This window comes from Misgurnus anguillicaudatus, chromosome 14, assembly GCF_027580225.2.
Source record: "Misgurnus anguillicaudatus chromosome 14, ASM2758022v2, whole genome shotgun sequence".
In the NCBI taxonomy this organism is placed as follows: Eukaryota; Metazoa; Chordata; class Actinopteri; order Cypriniformes; family Cobitidae; genus Misgurnus; species Misgurnus anguillicaudatus.
In genome coordinates, this window is record NC_073350.2 from 14,966,794 (window position 1) to 14,983,367 (window position 16,574).

Here is a 16,574-nt window from a genome sequence, read left to right on the forward strand (position 1 = left end):
AATGTTAGCAACAGATTCTTGCCTGGCTTAGCTGCCAAATCCACACAGCTGTGATCCATGGTCACTGTCTTCCCTCGTATTTTGGAAACGGTTTTATTTTCCACAGGATATTTGTTCCAGAGGTCAGTTTAGTCGCTAGCCACACCGACAAACAACCACAGACCGGAAGTTAACTTCGCACCAGGCGTAACTAGGCAACGCGCGCGAGACCGATGAAACCGCCAAAAAGCACAGTTAGAGCAGTGTTTCTCAACCTTTTTGGAGTGTTGGACCTCCATAATATCTAAAACTAGTTTCATGGACCCCACTACACCTGTTCTCAGCCGCCAACCACTATTTTCTTTCCAAACACAATGATTTTTCCAGTTAACACATGCTTCATATTAACACATTAACACAACACATGCTTCATATTCAACCAATTCTGTGGTACAACACTTTTAAATTAAGACGAATCTTTTGTTTAATGTGAAATTTGCAATTTGGCAAAAATAAAAACACACAAGGTCATTTAAAGCAACATGTAACAATACATTTCAACCTTAATTCTGTAATACTAGTAATACTAAAAAATTATTTTATTCAATAAAACAACAAATAATGTAAGATAATTAAAAAATATATTTTTAAATGGTTTTACGGACCCCCTGCAATTACGCCACGGACCACTAGGGGTCCGCGTACCCCCGGTTGAGAAACACTGAATTAGAGTACAGAAACAGGAGGAAAGCACTTACCTGTAAATACACAGCTTTTGTCTTGTTTTGTTTAATGCATCATTAAAAAAAATACTGCATTTGTAACCGCACACAGTCTACCAGAAATCTAATTTTGATAAAAAATATTCTAATTTGTTTTTTGTTTTTTCTATTCACATCTGCAGCAATCACTTTGTTACTCCAACACAGCAAGTGTGCATGTAATATCCTAAAAATTTGTTATAACTTTCATAAGTCCAGTCAGAGGGCCTTTTATCCGAATGTTCCTTATTGATCATAACTTTAAAATTTATGTCAGTACGTAGTGGGGCATACTTTTATTAAACATTAACCTTAAAATAAGTTGTTAACATTTGTCACTACCAAAATATCTATTATGGGACTTGACAATTTTAACAACTTTTACCATTACAACCACTACACTGTAGTGTGTTTTGGGCCATATTCTATTAGAACCAATACATAGAACCAATTCAGACCAACAAAGACCAATACAATTTCTGTGATGGTGTCTATTGGTTTTAGCAGGGCAGATATCAAACTTTAATTATTTGGTTGCTTATTAGGTGGAATGCTATCATAAAGTTTTAAACATTTAAATAAAGCGTGCATAACATATTAGGCAAATATACTCATATTTCAATGTACTTTCCATTGATGTATGGTTTGTTAGGATATGATTTTTGGTCACATAAATCTGGAATCTTGGGATACCAAAAAGTCCAACTGTATCCACTTCTAACGTTAATGATCTTTGCATAAAATCCTAATGATTTTTGACTTTTTTGATAATTCTGAACCATACAATGGCTATTGCTACAAATATCCTGTGGGACTTAAAACTGGTTTTATTTGTTGTCCGGGGTAACATATTGATGTATATTAATGCTACAATATATAAAAACAAGTTGAAATTGCTTAATTTAATGTAAAAACATGTTAATATGACTTATTGGTCGCATGCTTTTTTTACAATGCGGACAATATGTTTTCTTCCATACTGATTATAATCAATTAATCTAGGAACCCAACAACGTTTAAGTTTATATCCAGCACTAAAGGACATTTAACATCCGAAGAATCACATTGTTTTATTGAGCATCTTCTGCTGCGATCAAAACAGAGGAAAGCCAAAAGTCAAGTCAAGTAACAAAAGGGATCACAATATATTCTCTTTAAAAGTCTCTGCAACATGAAAACATTGCAACATATTACCATCAATTCCAGAAGTATCTTTGGTGTAGTTTGCTTGTCTTAAAAAAAAAGAAAAAACCTAAACAGACAATAAACAGCAAGAACTACATAAATACTACAAAATATGTACAAAGCATAAATCCTTCACGTAAAGTGAATTTGTGCTTAAAGTTAGATTTCACACAGCTCAAAGTGCATCACATCTCAGTAGTTTAAGTTTGAGTTAAGCATAAGAATGCATAGGATATTACATATTACAATTGACTGTGTCAATTATTATCTTATCATAGACATCATGTACAGCATTCAGTGCACTGATATTTACCTTTGACATAAACTGTTGTACAGCACTTAAATATTACTGTAAAGAACAAAGGCCATAATGGCAAAAGTACATTTTATGTATCCCAGGCAGTCATCACAGGAATTTTAAACAAATGCTTCATCTGAAACAGATACATCCTGCTTTTTGGGATGGAAAACACCATCATGGCTAGTTTGACAGGAATGTTTATTTCTGTTGGCTGCTGATTAATTTTAATCGATTTTTAGTTAATAAATCCATACTTCAAGGAGTGACATTCAGGAATTCTTAAATACCAATAAAGGAAAAACAAATAAATAAATCAAACGAATGAAACACATGAAATAATTTTTTTTAGGAATCTCACCAAGGTGCTTTAAATGATTTGTAAATAGTTAAGCTCTGTTAAAATCACATCTTCGATAAGAGAAAAAGTTTAAAACTATTTAAACTCTAAAGGTTATTATTCAGTGCTGATCAAGAGGAGTGAAAAACCCTGATCCAATAATGCAAAGGCAAAGTTACACATACAAGGTTCACCAAAAAATAAAATGTATTTTATTCATCTTCATGTTTTTTTTTAACCACGTGACTTTTGTTGTCGAGGATTCTTTTTTTATATAGGCCAGGTAAACATTGGTCACCATTCACTTATAGAGGTTTGCTAAATAACTCCTTTTTGTGTCTTATGTAGGAATGTCATATGTGATTGGTCAAACATGAGGACAAGTAAAGTTTTTTTCATTTTTAGGTGAACTTTCCCTGTAAGTACCTGCAGTCCTCTCTTTAAAAATACAAGCATTTTAGACATTTTAATTTAAAGATTAAAACCTCAAAATAATTTAACACCACTCCTGTCGAGATGTCCGACTGAGCTGTGTTGTGCCATAAACAACAATAAATAACTTTAGTTTGAATCACTGAGACGGGTATGTCTGTTGTTGACATAGTAAAGTGTTTGTACTGTAAGGCACAATGTAGCTACGCTTCATTTGACATCATATATGGAGGTTAAGCATCAATCCGCATCTGTGATCATACTTGTGTCATCCGCGTCATCAAAGTTGCGTTGGTAACGTACAGACGAAGTGAAGCGGTGTCGGGTTTTCTTGTAAATGATGAATCCAGCAGCTGCGGTAATGCAGATGAGCACGATGACCAAAAAGACCACAGCCACGGGCTTCCCAAATTCTAAAGTGGAGGAAAAAACTCTCAGTTTACTCAAAGTCTTAGAGCTCTAACGAAAATGCATTTAAGAAATTTTTGTTTTGTTTCAGATTTACTTAAGTCTGGTTAAGGATAGAAATTTAGTATTAGAGACTCACTGGCAGGTGCTTTGCAGACAATTCGACTGCGACTGTTTGAGCAGCTAGCTTGGGTCCAGGTACCTGTACTCGACACCATGACTGCACATATCTGCAATGTATTCGTTGATAAATCTGGCCCTACTTTTTGATCCCAGCTAGAAAAGTCCAACTCACTGCCATCTTCCCATCCTGTGGGTTTACCTTAGAGAAAGAGAGACGTATAAAGGTCAATTCAGTGAGATGTACACTCACCTAAAGGATTATTAGGAACACCATACTAATATTGTGTTTGCCCCCCTTTCGCCCTTCAGAACTGCCATAATTCTATGTGGCATTGATTCAACAAGGTGCTGAAAGCATTCTTTAGAAATGTTGGCCTATATTGATAGGATAGCATCTTGCAGTTAATGGAGATTTGTGGGATGCACATCCAGGGCACGAAGCTCCCATTCCACCACATCCTAAAGATGCTCTATTGGGTTGAGATCTGGTGACTGTGGGGGCCATTTTAGTACAGTGAACTCATTGCCATGTTCAAGAAACCAATTTGAAATCATTCAAGCTTTGTGACATGGTGCATTATCCTGCTGGAAGTATCCATCAGAGGATGCATGGTGGACATAAAGCGATGGACATGGTCAGAAACAATGCTCAGGTAGGCCGTGGCATTTAAATGATGCAAAATTGGCACTAAGGGGCCTAAAGTGTGCAAAGAAAACATCCCCCACACCATTACACCACCACCACCAGCCTGCACAGTGTTAACATGATGGATTCATGTTCTTATTCCGTTTTACGGCAAATTCTGACTCTACCATCTGAATGTCTCAACAGAAATCGAGACTCATCAGACAAGGCAACATTTTTCCAGTCTTCAACTGTCCAATTTTGGTGAGCTTGTGCAAATTGTAGCCTCTTTTTTTTATTTGTAGTGAAGATGAGTGGTAACCGGTGGGGTCTTCTGCTGTTGTAGCCCATCCGCCTCAAGGTTGTGCGTGTTGTGGCTTCACAAATGCTTTGCTGCATACCTCGGTTGTAACAAGTGGTTATTTCAGTCAAAGTTGCTCTTCTACCAGCTTGAATCAGTCGGCCCATTCTCCTCTGACCTCTAGCATCAACAAGGCATTTTTGCCCACATGACTGCCGCATACTGGATGTTTTTCCCTTTTCACACCATTCTCAGATTGTGAAATACTCAGACCGGCCGTCTGGCACCAACAACCATGCCACACTCAAAATTGCTTAAATCACCTTTCTTTCCCATTCTGACATTCAGTTTAGAGTTCCTAATAATCCTTTAGGTGAGTGTATAAATAAATAAAGAATAACATGTGCTCTGTTCAATCTTAATCTTCTTACAGTCTGGGATTTTATAATCAGCGCTGTGAACCATACTTTAACTTTAAAATAGAAAGAAATGACTTTACTGAGACTTTCATAAGGTATATTAATATTATAATAGTACCTTTTGAGTCGATGTTGAGCCCCAGCCACACTCGATTGGTGATGGAAGGGTTTTCATTTAAAAACTTGGAGACAAAATCATTCTCCTCTTTACTCTTGATGGTTAACAGCTTGGAGGATGAATCTGCCAGTTAATAAGAGAAACAGAAAATGTGATATTAGAGACATCCTGCTTGATCTTAGTCTGTGGGTTAAAACTAAAGAGTCTTTGGAGATATGTAGGATGCAATAGGTAATCAAGATTAACATGAGATAAGCAGAAACAGCATGTGTTATGTGAGCTTTAAATGTACAATTTGCCCCTAATAGGCACATGAAAATAAAACTGCGGTCTGATTTATATGCCAGGTGCTCTCTTCCTATAAATAAAAAGTTTTTAAACAGAATATGCTGCATAGTGAGTCTGTTTAATATATGACTGGGTGAACTCATATACTTAGATATGCAGTAATATACAGTAGGTCACATCAAAATACAATATGGAAACTTACCCAATGCCTGACACAAATTCTTGGCCTCCTCCATGTTCAGTACAGAGTAGTTGTGCATATTGAAAGAGTAACAGTGATCTTTAAATACGACCCAAGATGTCTGATCATTACTCTTTGGACAGCTGCTGCTATCAGTAGAGACAAGCGCACTGGTCTCTATTAAAAAAACACAAATTAAAGTGAAACCAAGATTCAGGTTAACTTTTTCAGAAAAAAATTCTGTGAATGTGTGCTGGCTGGTCTTGTCATTGACGTGGTTGTAGCAGATGGCCCCCTCTTGCGTCGCATGGCAGTTTACCGCCGTCCACGTGCCTTCAGAGTCAATAAACACGCACTTTTCCTCAGTTCCATGGCCATCATACACAAATCCATCAGGTCTGTATATTACCGGAGTCCCATCTGACCATTCAAAGGGCCATCCGCTTAGCTAGAGAAACAGCAATATTTTACTAATTTGTTACTACAAAGTCCCTAGCCAGCAACAGCTATAACTTCACTGTCTAGGTTAACTATAGGCACAATATATTTCAGGTATGAGGAACCCACTTCTAGCCAAAATAAACCTGAATTTGGTAACTGGTCTTTTTTTGCCAAAATAACTTGTGAGATGTATGATATTCCATCATGTAAGCAAAGTCAACAGTGATTACAGGGGGATTCATTTAATTTCTTTTAAAGGGCACCTATTTCATTGCTAAAAACAACATTATTTTGAATAAGTGGTATAATACAATGTGTTTGTGTGGTTTATAGTTCAAAAAACACATTATTTTCAACATAACGTACATTTTTGTAGCTCCACATTTCACTCTCTTCCTGAAACGCACGGATTTAAAAAAAAGCTCTGTGTTCTGATTGGCCAGCTAATCTGTTTGTTGTGATTGGCCTGAATATCTCTGACGTCAACCTGAAATGTGACGCTCCTTACCATGTTTGAAAGATTCGCGCACAATGCAATGCTAACAGGAGTTAACTTACAGGCTGTGAGTCTGAAGCGGGAGGAATTATGATAATGTCGGTCTTGTCTACATCACCAATCCCAAGAAGTAAACTGTTGCCTACAATCCGTGTGTTTGTTGTAGTCCAAGAAATGAGATTTAAGCTGGAGACAATAACTCGCGTCATCGTTGACTTTGGGGTTTGTACCTTTTGCATATCATTAACATGTACTAATACACACTTACACACCAAAGGAAATGTAAAATGTGAATCGGACCATAGGTGCCCTTTAATATTTTACTGATACATTTTTGGGCTATGGTTATAAGTCGATTAACTTTCTACTGACAGCCAAATTTTGCCTTGTTTTAGCCTTTAATTGCTCGCTGGGTACTCTTATCAGGCATGCAAGACTAAAACTGCTATTTCTTAATAAAGATTATTGTTATAAAAATTCTGTACATCTTGATTGGAGAGGCCGATCCAAAGGGGGAAGCCATCTCTTTTGGCGATCATTGCCATGTTGTCGTGATTTGTTTTATCAGTGATGCTGGCGAGATGACCTCCGTTACTGCCACACTCCTGTAGTGCCTGATACCAGTCCATTTTTTTGGCCACCCGACGATAACTGATGCCTTCTGGAGCCTGAACGTCAACCACATTCTTCATGAACTCATCTTTGGAATCTTTTAGAGACAGTTGCATGAATAACATGAATGAACACTTTGTTTTTTGACAAAGAGTTTAGGTTAAAATCAATATTTATACAGTAAGGTTCAAAAGTCTGAGACCACAGTTAAAATCTGGGATAACTACCGTAAAACTTCAAATAATAGCCCAGGCTTTTATTTTCCCAAACCTATCATCACAACAGGCGTCTAAAAGAGACAGGCGTCTATAAGAGACAGGCTTTTAATTTAATTGTTCCAGCATGACAGCAGGAGGTTACCACATATTACGTTTTATTTTTTATTTGAATGTGTTTGGGCAAATTAGTTCGTGTAATAACAACAGTCTTAAATTATTGGCAGTATAAATAAAGCCAAACAATTATATGCCTTGTTTTTTTATTGGTTGTTGCGTGAAATCTTACCCAGATACAACAGTGCTATTTTCTGATTGGCTATTGTGTAGCCTCTTTCTTTTTTTTTGTATTGGCTCGCTCGACTAGAACTCTAGGGAAGACGGGCTTGATAGAGAGAGAGAGCAGTGCGGCCAGATACATTTTAGGCACTGCAGCATATTAAATATGATAAATAGTGTTTCCGCGTGAGAAATACAATGTGTGGCGGGTGTGCATGCATGACAAAAGACTGAAAGCCCCGCTATTATCAGCGTCCCAAAAACACTACCGGCCCACCGGGAAAAGTCCTGACTCTCCCGATTGCCACTTCGCTACTGTCATCATCACCTCAATCCTGGCGACGAAGCTTGTTGTGTTGTCATAGTGATGAGTAAAGGAACGACTGCGTCTGTCACGTGACATCTACCGGTAAGCAAAAAAAACTTTAGCCTGTTCAATCTGCACCATAGAACTGTCTTAAACAGACTATCTGACGGGTTTTAGAAGATTAAATACAACCCGAAACTAAAAAACAGACCAGGCCTTTATTTGAGACAGGCGTTTATTTACCCAAACCTGTCGTCACACCAGGCGTCTAAAGGAGACAGGCGTCTATTTGGGACTCGGCTATTATTTGAAGTTTTACGGTATGTTTTGGAATTTTCAAAACAAAATGTCTTAAAACAAAGACATTTTGAGATAAAATATAAATTAAAATGAAAAAATTGCTTTAAACTAAAATGTAAAAATTTCTTTAAATAAAAATGTAACTTTCACAAATGCTTTGGTGTCCATTGTAAATACATTTGCTTTAAACTTAAAGTCCCCCTGTAGTTGATAATTTTATTCCTTAAAGGTGGAGTGCACGGTATCTGAAAAACGGCAATCAGCAATAAGGGGCGTATCTACTAAATGACATCGTTGCCTGGGTTGTATATGTGTGAGGCGAGTCTATCAAAAGAAGGTCCAGATTCTATTGGGGTAGGGGCGTGATTGTTTAGGGGATGTTAACACTGGCTTTCAGAGATCATGGACCTTGCCTTTAAAATGAATCAAAACGGCATATGTAAAATCTTTTCCTGTTATAATCATTTCTTAATGCTTTAAAATAGCTTGAATGTAACTCTACACCCTTTCCTCATTTAGTATACACTGAATGATCTATGAATATGCTAATGAATCCCTGCCTCCAATCAAACGCACAGATTGTATCATAAAAATATATGTACATAAGTGCAACAGTCGGCAGTTCTCGAACATGTTGCAGATAGTTTACAATGCATCCGCAAGTTGTACGTTTGCAGCAGGTATTTTATTCATTGCTGATGTTGGTTAAAACATTCACATTGCACGTGTGGCAGCGTGTATGGAAGAGGATTAGGGCCACTCTCAGAATTCTGAGATTAAAGTCAGAATTCTAAGATTAAAGTCAAAATTCTGAGTTCTGAGATTAAAGTCAGAACTCTGAGATTAAAGTCAGAATTCTGAGTTCTGAGATTAAAGTCAGAATTCTGAGATTAAAGTCAGAATTCTGAGATTAAAGTCAGAATTCTGAGATTAAAGTCAGAATTCTGAGATTAAAGTCAGAATTCTGAGTTCTGAGATTAAAGTCAGAATTCTGAGTTCTGAGAATAAAGTCAGAATTCTGAGAATAAAGTCAGAATTCTGAGATTAAAGTCAGAATTCTGAGAATAAAGTCAGAATTCTGAGAATAAAGTCAGAATTCAAATATTTTTTTCACTAGTGGCCCTAATCCTCTTCCGTAAGCGTGTGCTCGTGTCGCTGAAGTAAGTAGTGCTGCTATCTTTGCGGTGTCAAGTCTATGCGGTATACATTTCTATAGTACTGCCTGATCCACTAGTTTTATCGTGTTTTAAGATGATTGGTTGAATTTCAAACAGTTTTAAGTCTATCTTTGAATTTTATGGGGAAAATATTCAGCAATGGTGTTTAATAATAAATTTGCACATGGTTTGTCTTAAAGCACATTAATAACACCACAAAAACATATAAACAGCAATAAGAACTGGATTTTCACCATAGGGGGACTTTAAACTGTTGTAATCCGGCAATGCGACAAAAAAAGGTTCAAAATAATTTCATACCATTCTCAATCTTGCACATCACAATAGTCCGCTGTTTGACGGGATTGAAATACTCCGAATTTGTTATCGCCTGCCATTCTCCATCCAGATTTAGCCCAACCATAAAGGGCTGTGTAATGTTCGGTCTTTCACCGTGTCTCCAACTAGAGTACTGGACATTGCTGTCATCCAGCCACTTCAGCTGCTCATCTGCATGAGAAAGTAACACTTTTGTACCTTTATACACACAGTAAGAATGATAATTTAGGAGATGTATTGCTGCGTGTCACTACCAAAACAGTCCAGTGTTTACTGTATGTGTAGTGTGTAAAATAATATGCTTAACAGGGTGGAGGTAGACTAATCTCACCTGTCGTGCTTTTGTACATTGCCAGAAACACAAACCGAGCCAGATTCTTAAATGGCTGCAGCTGCTGCGTGATAAAATTATTCTCTTCCTCATCCCGAATGGTCAGAGCTTCTCCGTTTGCAGCTAAAATACATACATGCTAATGTTTTTAAGGTATCATTGGGCATTGAAGACACAATTATTTGCTTTTAAGACTTATACAGTATACAAAGATAAAAAAGAAACATCATTGCTTCACAAACTGCATCTCAATTGACATTTTGTGCCATATAAAATAAAAATAATGAAGAATCAATCTTACCAAGATTCTTGCATATCTGTGGGTCATTAATGTCGCTCTTGCTCCACCTGGAGGAGCCGAGCAGTAATGTGTAGCAGTTGTTCCTGAATCGAATCCAGTTCTGTCCATTGCTCTTGTGAGGACATTTTATCGTATCCACTTCGGGTGCGATGCTCTCAGCTGTTACAGAAATGCATTTAAAATGTAAGAATAACGTTGCGTTGACCTATTAGCCGCTAGCAATTATACATCAACAGAAAAAGCTACAGAGCTACTAGCATAGCTATTCGTATTCATGAATTGATTTCAGGATGGAATGCACAATGTTTAAAAAAACGCTTTGGAAAAGGATACGGGCCGACTACCAAAACACACTTATAGCCAATCAGCAGTAAGTAGCGTTGCCACCCGTCCTGGTTTTCCCGGGATTGTTCTCTTTTTTGAGAAAATGTATATTCTTTCCCGGGACACGAATTGTCCCGGTTTTTTGTGAAAATGAACTTTTAAAGCAGAATTTCCTGGTTTCAAATTAAAGTGTTTCCTTCCACTGTTTCTGTGTTCATCCAATCCTGTGTCCGTAACCGGGTAAAATAGAACAGGGCTGCGTCCGAAAACTCTAAATTGCTGCCCTCTGAGGCAGCTTTCCAAGGCATCAAGGCATGTCCGAATTCAATGTTTGGTTTACTTCCTGTCTCCTGAGATACCTATGCGTGGACGTACATTAAGAATGTGATTGGTCGAGTCCAGTCGAGTTCGAAAAAATAAAATGGCGGCCAAGGACGCGCCAGGACCACCAATTTAGTGTAAATAAAGGTATATTTTCACTTTTTACACCTTTTAATTGCATTTCTAGCGAGAAATTAGTATTGTAGTTTTCAAATATGTGATTAGTTATCACAAAGGCGCTCTCTGTTTAAATTTCAAACACGCTGCCTTAGAAGTGTGTCCGAAAGTCTTTCTCTGAGCTACCTTCATGCCTCCGAAGTCATTTCCTCATGAGGCAGCAAGGCAACGAGTCACTGCCTTGAGTTTTCGGACGCAGCACAGGTTACACAGTGGATTGGCCAGGCGTTTACTTTTATTTGATTGGAAGCTCAGCTTATCGCCTAGCAACTACCTATGCTGTCGGTTGGTTGCACGCGTCGCATCCACAGATTCCACACACACACATCCTGGATGAAATAGTTTGAGTTAAGTTGCTAGTCAGCTTTTAAAACGATCAGTGGGGTTGGTCAAAGCTGAACTTCAAGTTAGATTAAACTTTAAATGATCATGCTTGGAGTTTAAAGCATTCATTGAGGGACAGCCGAGACTTCTGCAGGCAGCAAAAAGGGACGAGAAATACACATGGAAAAAGAGGTGAGGAATGTCAGTTTTAATTTGCCCAAATTTACTAAGATAACAAAAACAAAAAGTTGTTTATAATCTATTATAATACATGTAATCATGTTTTAATTGCTAAAGAATATATCCTATATTTGAACAAATGGTTATATTTTATAATAGAATATAATTATGCAGTATATGTTTACACAATGTTTATACAAAAGTGTATTTAATGTATGTATTTAATGTAGAAAGGAGTGCATCTACATCAGGGAGTGCATCTACTTCAGGGAAAGCATCTATGTCAGGACAAATATAGGTAAGAGAGGGAATAGAGTCCTACAACTGTTAACATAGTATATTTGCAAATATTATTGATCCCCCCCCTCCAAAAAACAAAACAAAAATAAATTTCATCTGAGTGTCCCGGTTTTTCACGAATCAAAGGTGGCAACCCTAGCAGTAAGGAGCGTGTCTACTAACTGACATCCTTGCCGGGTTGCGTATGTGTGGGGCGGGTCTTTTAAAAGAATGTCCAGATTCTATTGGGGTAGGGGCGTGTTTGTTTAGGTGATTTCAAATATCAACATTGGCTTTCAAACATTGTGCACTCCGCCTTTAAACATTGTTATGATCCTCACAGTGTGGGATATGGCAGATTGCTCCTGAAAGTTGTTCCTCACAACCGGTAGCTTTCCAAAACCCGTCAGTATCCAGATACACACAGGACCCTGCTGTGGCTTCAGGGGTCCAACGGCTAAACACAGTATGGCTGTGGTCTGTCCAATGATAGTGCGCTCCATCCTTGATAAACATAAAATAAACAACACTCATTTGAATCTGACCTGTAATATACAATATTTTTCTGTATATTTATGTCCATAAATTTGAAAGTCTCACATCTTCACTAAATAGGCCAATCCAGAGGGGCTGTCCTCTCCGGACAACATTAACCGTCAGTACTGATTGGACATATGTATTTGGTATGCTGGCCAGGGTCATGTTCTCTTCACGGCACAACTGTTGAGCATCTCTCCATGTTACGTTTTTCTCCAGTATCTTAAATGTGTGATTATCGGCCGTAAACTGTTCTTGAGACACAACTGGTTCTTCTGGTTTATCTGGGGAAGTTGTTAGAGAAAGATATTGTTAAGGAATAGATGAACATAGGTGACAATAATATTAACATTAAGCATTAAGATATAAAAACACGAAGATCTACCTGCATAATGTTGACAGATACTAGAAGGCTGACGGTCAGTGCAGGAAGTGAAGTCCCAGGTACCCATCAAGTCAGAATGGGTATCGGTATACATGAAGGCACATAGCTCCATGGACTCCTCTTCAAATCTCTGTCGTGCAAATCAAAGTTAGAGAAACTTTTACATCAAAGAAATATTTAATCCATTAGGCAAAGTCTGAAGTATGTCTCTCTATGTCCACAAAATAAACAGGAATGGGTGATTCTCGCGAAATTAAGACTTATGAGGTGTCATGAAACATTTTGATAAAAAAGTATGGTATATGCAAAGTAAGAGTATCAAAATAAGAAGCATACAGTTATAAACATCTCTTCATGTACTTTCTTGCAAATGATTTCAAATTACATTATATAAACCAAATTTGTTGTTTTTTCCACATTTAAAGGGAAAAGTTTCATTACCGCAATGTGTCCATGACTGGATTTGGGTTCTTTGACATGGAAATATTTATAATTAAAAAAATCTAAAAAATAAAAAGCTTCAGTGCATGTTATACTATAAACATTCAAAGTAAAGAAATATGTAGTATTTGGTGATCATTGGTAAATGGAGAGACAATAATAAGGAATATAAATGAGTCCAAATCCAATTTTCTCATCCTCCACAACAATTTTCAATCATTGTTTAAGCTCTCAAGGAACTAACATTTTCAAATAAAAATTTGTTGGAAGGGACATAATTGACTGTGACACTAAAGATGGCAACCAGGTAAGCGGTTCTTATTTTTTTTTCTCCAGATAAAAATTGAAATTTTGTTTGTCATAGTACCCAGACAACTTTTTAGTTCTCATTACCGAAACATGAGTTTGTAAATGCATATATTTAATGTAATATCATGTTCCGGTAATGATAATTTTTGATAATGATCATCTAAAAAATGTAAATTTTTATATAGGAAATATTTTTTAAATCCTCTAAAAATAATGGTTATAGTAAGAAAAAAAATGGCTTCAAGGGCTTTTTAAAAATTCTGATGCTGGACACCTTCTAAGTCTGGATTCTCACCCGAATGGGAAAAACAGTTTGTACATTCTTTAGATATCCTCTGTCGTCTTCCACAGAAAAAAGCCACATGAGTTTATAACGATGAAAAAAAATTGAATTTTTAGAGAAACAATGTCTTTAAGTGTATGACAGGTTTGTAGATTATTCCTCTGTACATGCTGTTTTTTAAAATACACTGTCGAAGGCGGATATTGATACTTACATTGATGTACATGGGTCGGACATGGCCATCTAGGAGCGGATTGAAGTGCAAGTATGAAACCGGCGAATTGTCAACCCATTGAGTATCACCAGGTTTGAACTTTAGGCCAATCCAAAAGCTTTTAGGCTGCCATGGTAACTGTGGTAAAAGGGAAGTGATAAAATCTAGATACAAAGCAAGAGAGAAGATGCCAAGGATTAACACATCGAGAGAAACAAAGCATTGTAAAGTGCTAACATTTACATGTCTTTTTTAGCCTGGGTTACATAGACACGTGTACGTATGCATGTATGTACTTCGTGGATATACGCACCCTGTTCAACCTGGTCAGATACGGTAAGCAGCGAGCCTTTCAGACTCTTACAGAGGTCATTGGCTTGTTTGAAACTCTGTAAATGAGAGTCCGATAAAACCCAGTAGCACTGTAAGACAAGATGTGATTAGTAATATAAAGATACAACAGAAGTTATGCGTGCGTGGGCACAAAGGTCATCGTTGAATGGCAAACCTTGTCTCTGAAATGCTGGTTTGTGCCTGTACACCTGGAGCGAGGTTGTTGGGGTTCTGTTTGATTTCCTTTCTCTGTAGATGTGACATTAAGGGTCTCACACACAAACGACTGTTTTTCATAACAGTTCGCTCGAATTCCTACAAAAAAAAAAAAGATTTTATCTGCTACATACACCTGTGTAGTTTATCAAGGTGTTTGGACTTCCATGGCATTTAACATAATCCCACAATCCAAACAAATGACCAGCACAGAACGTTCTTCCAGCACATAATTTCTGTCAAAAAGTAATATTGATGTGTAATGATACTTTATTTTTATTGTTTTTTTATGTGTAAATAAAGTGGGTTCCAAAAATCACAAATTGCTAGTCAAAAGGCTTACAAATTGTAACGTAATTACAAAAGATCTTTATAAAAAAAAATACTAGGCTTGTTCCAGTTGTTTTGAAAGTACATGACCCAATGTGAAAAAGATCAACCCAGTAACTTAGTTTTGGTAAACCATTCTCTGAAAGCAGGTAAAAAATAGGCTCCCCTTGTGATGTCAGAAGGGGATAATGCCGGCCCTTAAAGGGATAGTTCGGCCAAAAACGACACCAAACCCATTATCCACTCACCCCCAAGCCGTCCAAGCCGCACATGTCCATCGTCTCTCAGACAAACACATTTTCGGATATTTTAGAAAATATTTTAGATCTTTCTGTTGATTAAATGTAATGTTACGGGGTCCAGCAATAGTCCACGACCTTCAAGTCCAAAAAAAGTGCGTCCATCCTTCACAAATTAAATCCAAACGGCTCCAGGATGATAAACAAAGGTCTTTTGAGGGCAATCCGTGCGGTGCTGCTGTAGAAATATCCATATTCAAAACGCTTTCAACGTTATCAACTACCCTCCGGCAGCGCCGCCATCTTAGGCTCAGGAGAGAGTATTAGCGTAGTGTAGTGTACGCACTTTTCTTAGTGACGTATGACAAATTCGGAGGGCGGGGGACAGAGCAGCAACAGAGAAACCGCTGTATGCTGCGTAATCGCTCATCCTGAATGCGGATGACTCTAAGATGGCAGCGCTACCGGAAGGTAGTTAATAACGTCAATAACACTTCAAATATGGACACCTCCACAACAACACCGCACGGATTACCCTCAGAAGACCTTTGTTTATCATCCTGTAGCCATTTGGATTTAATTTGTGAAGGATGGACACACTTTTTTTGGACTTGAAGGTCGTGGACTATGGCTGGACCCCGTAACATTACATTTAATCAACAGAAAGATCAAAATATTTTCTAAAATATCCGAAAATGTGTTTGTCTGAAAAACGATGGACATATGCAACTCGGACAGCTTGGGGGTGAGTAAATCATGGGTTTAATATCGTTTTTGGCCGAACTATCCCTTCAATCTGCACTATCATACCACGGCACTGCTATTTAGTGCAGAGATAAACTTATTTGCATTTAAAAGTACACACCCAAAATGCTACATTTAACATGTTATAATAAATTATCTATATGGTATTTTGAGCTAGAACTTCACGTACGTACTCTGGGGACAGCGGAGATTTATTTGACACCTTAAAAAGTCTTGTGAAATGTCCCCTTTAATAACTTAAGTAAAATTTAGATCATCATTTCACATGCAAGCTAATGGTGCAGTTGAATAATTTTGTGGTAAATGGGTACAAAAGTACTTTATATCTCCCAAAACACAGCATTAACGAATAGATGAGAAGTAAACAAAAATATCTATATTATTTATATGATTAATATATACAATCAATTCAAAGACCCACGTGAAGTGGAAACTAAGGGTTTAGGAAGGTTAATGACAAAATGCCTTTGAGCTGGCATTGACTGAGATGGCATTTAAAATGTTTTAAAGAGCATTTTTGTGATTTAATGGAAACAAGCAAATTGCAATTAGATTATGAGACTTTAACCTGGATTTCACAGACAGGGTCACATTTATGTTATAATTTATCCCCTTGTAAAAAGGACCAGGCTGAAAGAGCCATGCATGCAAGTCAAAATCTGAACAAACCTTACTGCTTAC

At 37.3% G+C, this 16,574-nt stretch overlaps 1 protein-coding gene across 1 annotated transcript in view; it reads right to left on the minus strand.

Annotated features, from left to right (window-relative positions):
• Positions 1-1,791: 1,791 nt before the first annotated feature.
• The window catches only part of ly75 (lymphocyte antigen 75), a 40,217-nt gene continuing 25,434 nt past the window's right edge, over positions 1,792-16,574 (minus strand). Inside the window, exons 21-35 of the mRNA XM_073875952.1 lie at positions 14,519-14,658; positions 14,324-14,432; positions 14,011-14,174; positions 12,764-12,893; positions 12,442-12,662; positions 12,183-12,345; positions 10,237-10,395; positions 9,936-10,058; positions 9,587-9,775; positions 6,881-7,104; positions 5,716-5,906; positions 5,480-5,628; positions 4,990-5,112; positions 3,543-3,725; positions 1,792-3,408 (exon numbers count right to left, since the gene is read on the minus strand). Coding sequence (XP_073732053.1) covers positions 3,236-3,408; positions 3,543-3,725; positions 4,990-5,112; positions 5,480-5,628; positions 5,716-5,906; positions 6,881-7,104; positions 9,587-9,775; positions 9,936-10,058; positions 10,237-10,395; positions 12,183-12,345; positions 12,442-12,662; positions 12,764-12,893; positions 14,011-14,174; positions 14,324-14,432; positions 14,519-14,658 — 2,441 coding nt within the window. The 3' untranslated portion in view covers positions 1,792-3,235. The remainder of the gene's footprint in view (positions 3,409-3,542; positions 3,726-4,989; positions 5,113-5,479; positions 5,629-5,715; positions 5,907-6,880; positions 7,105-9,586; positions 9,776-9,935; positions 10,059-10,236; positions 10,396-12,182; positions 12,346-12,441; positions 12,663-12,763; positions 12,894-14,010; positions 14,175-14,323; positions 14,433-14,518; positions 14,659-16,574) is intronic.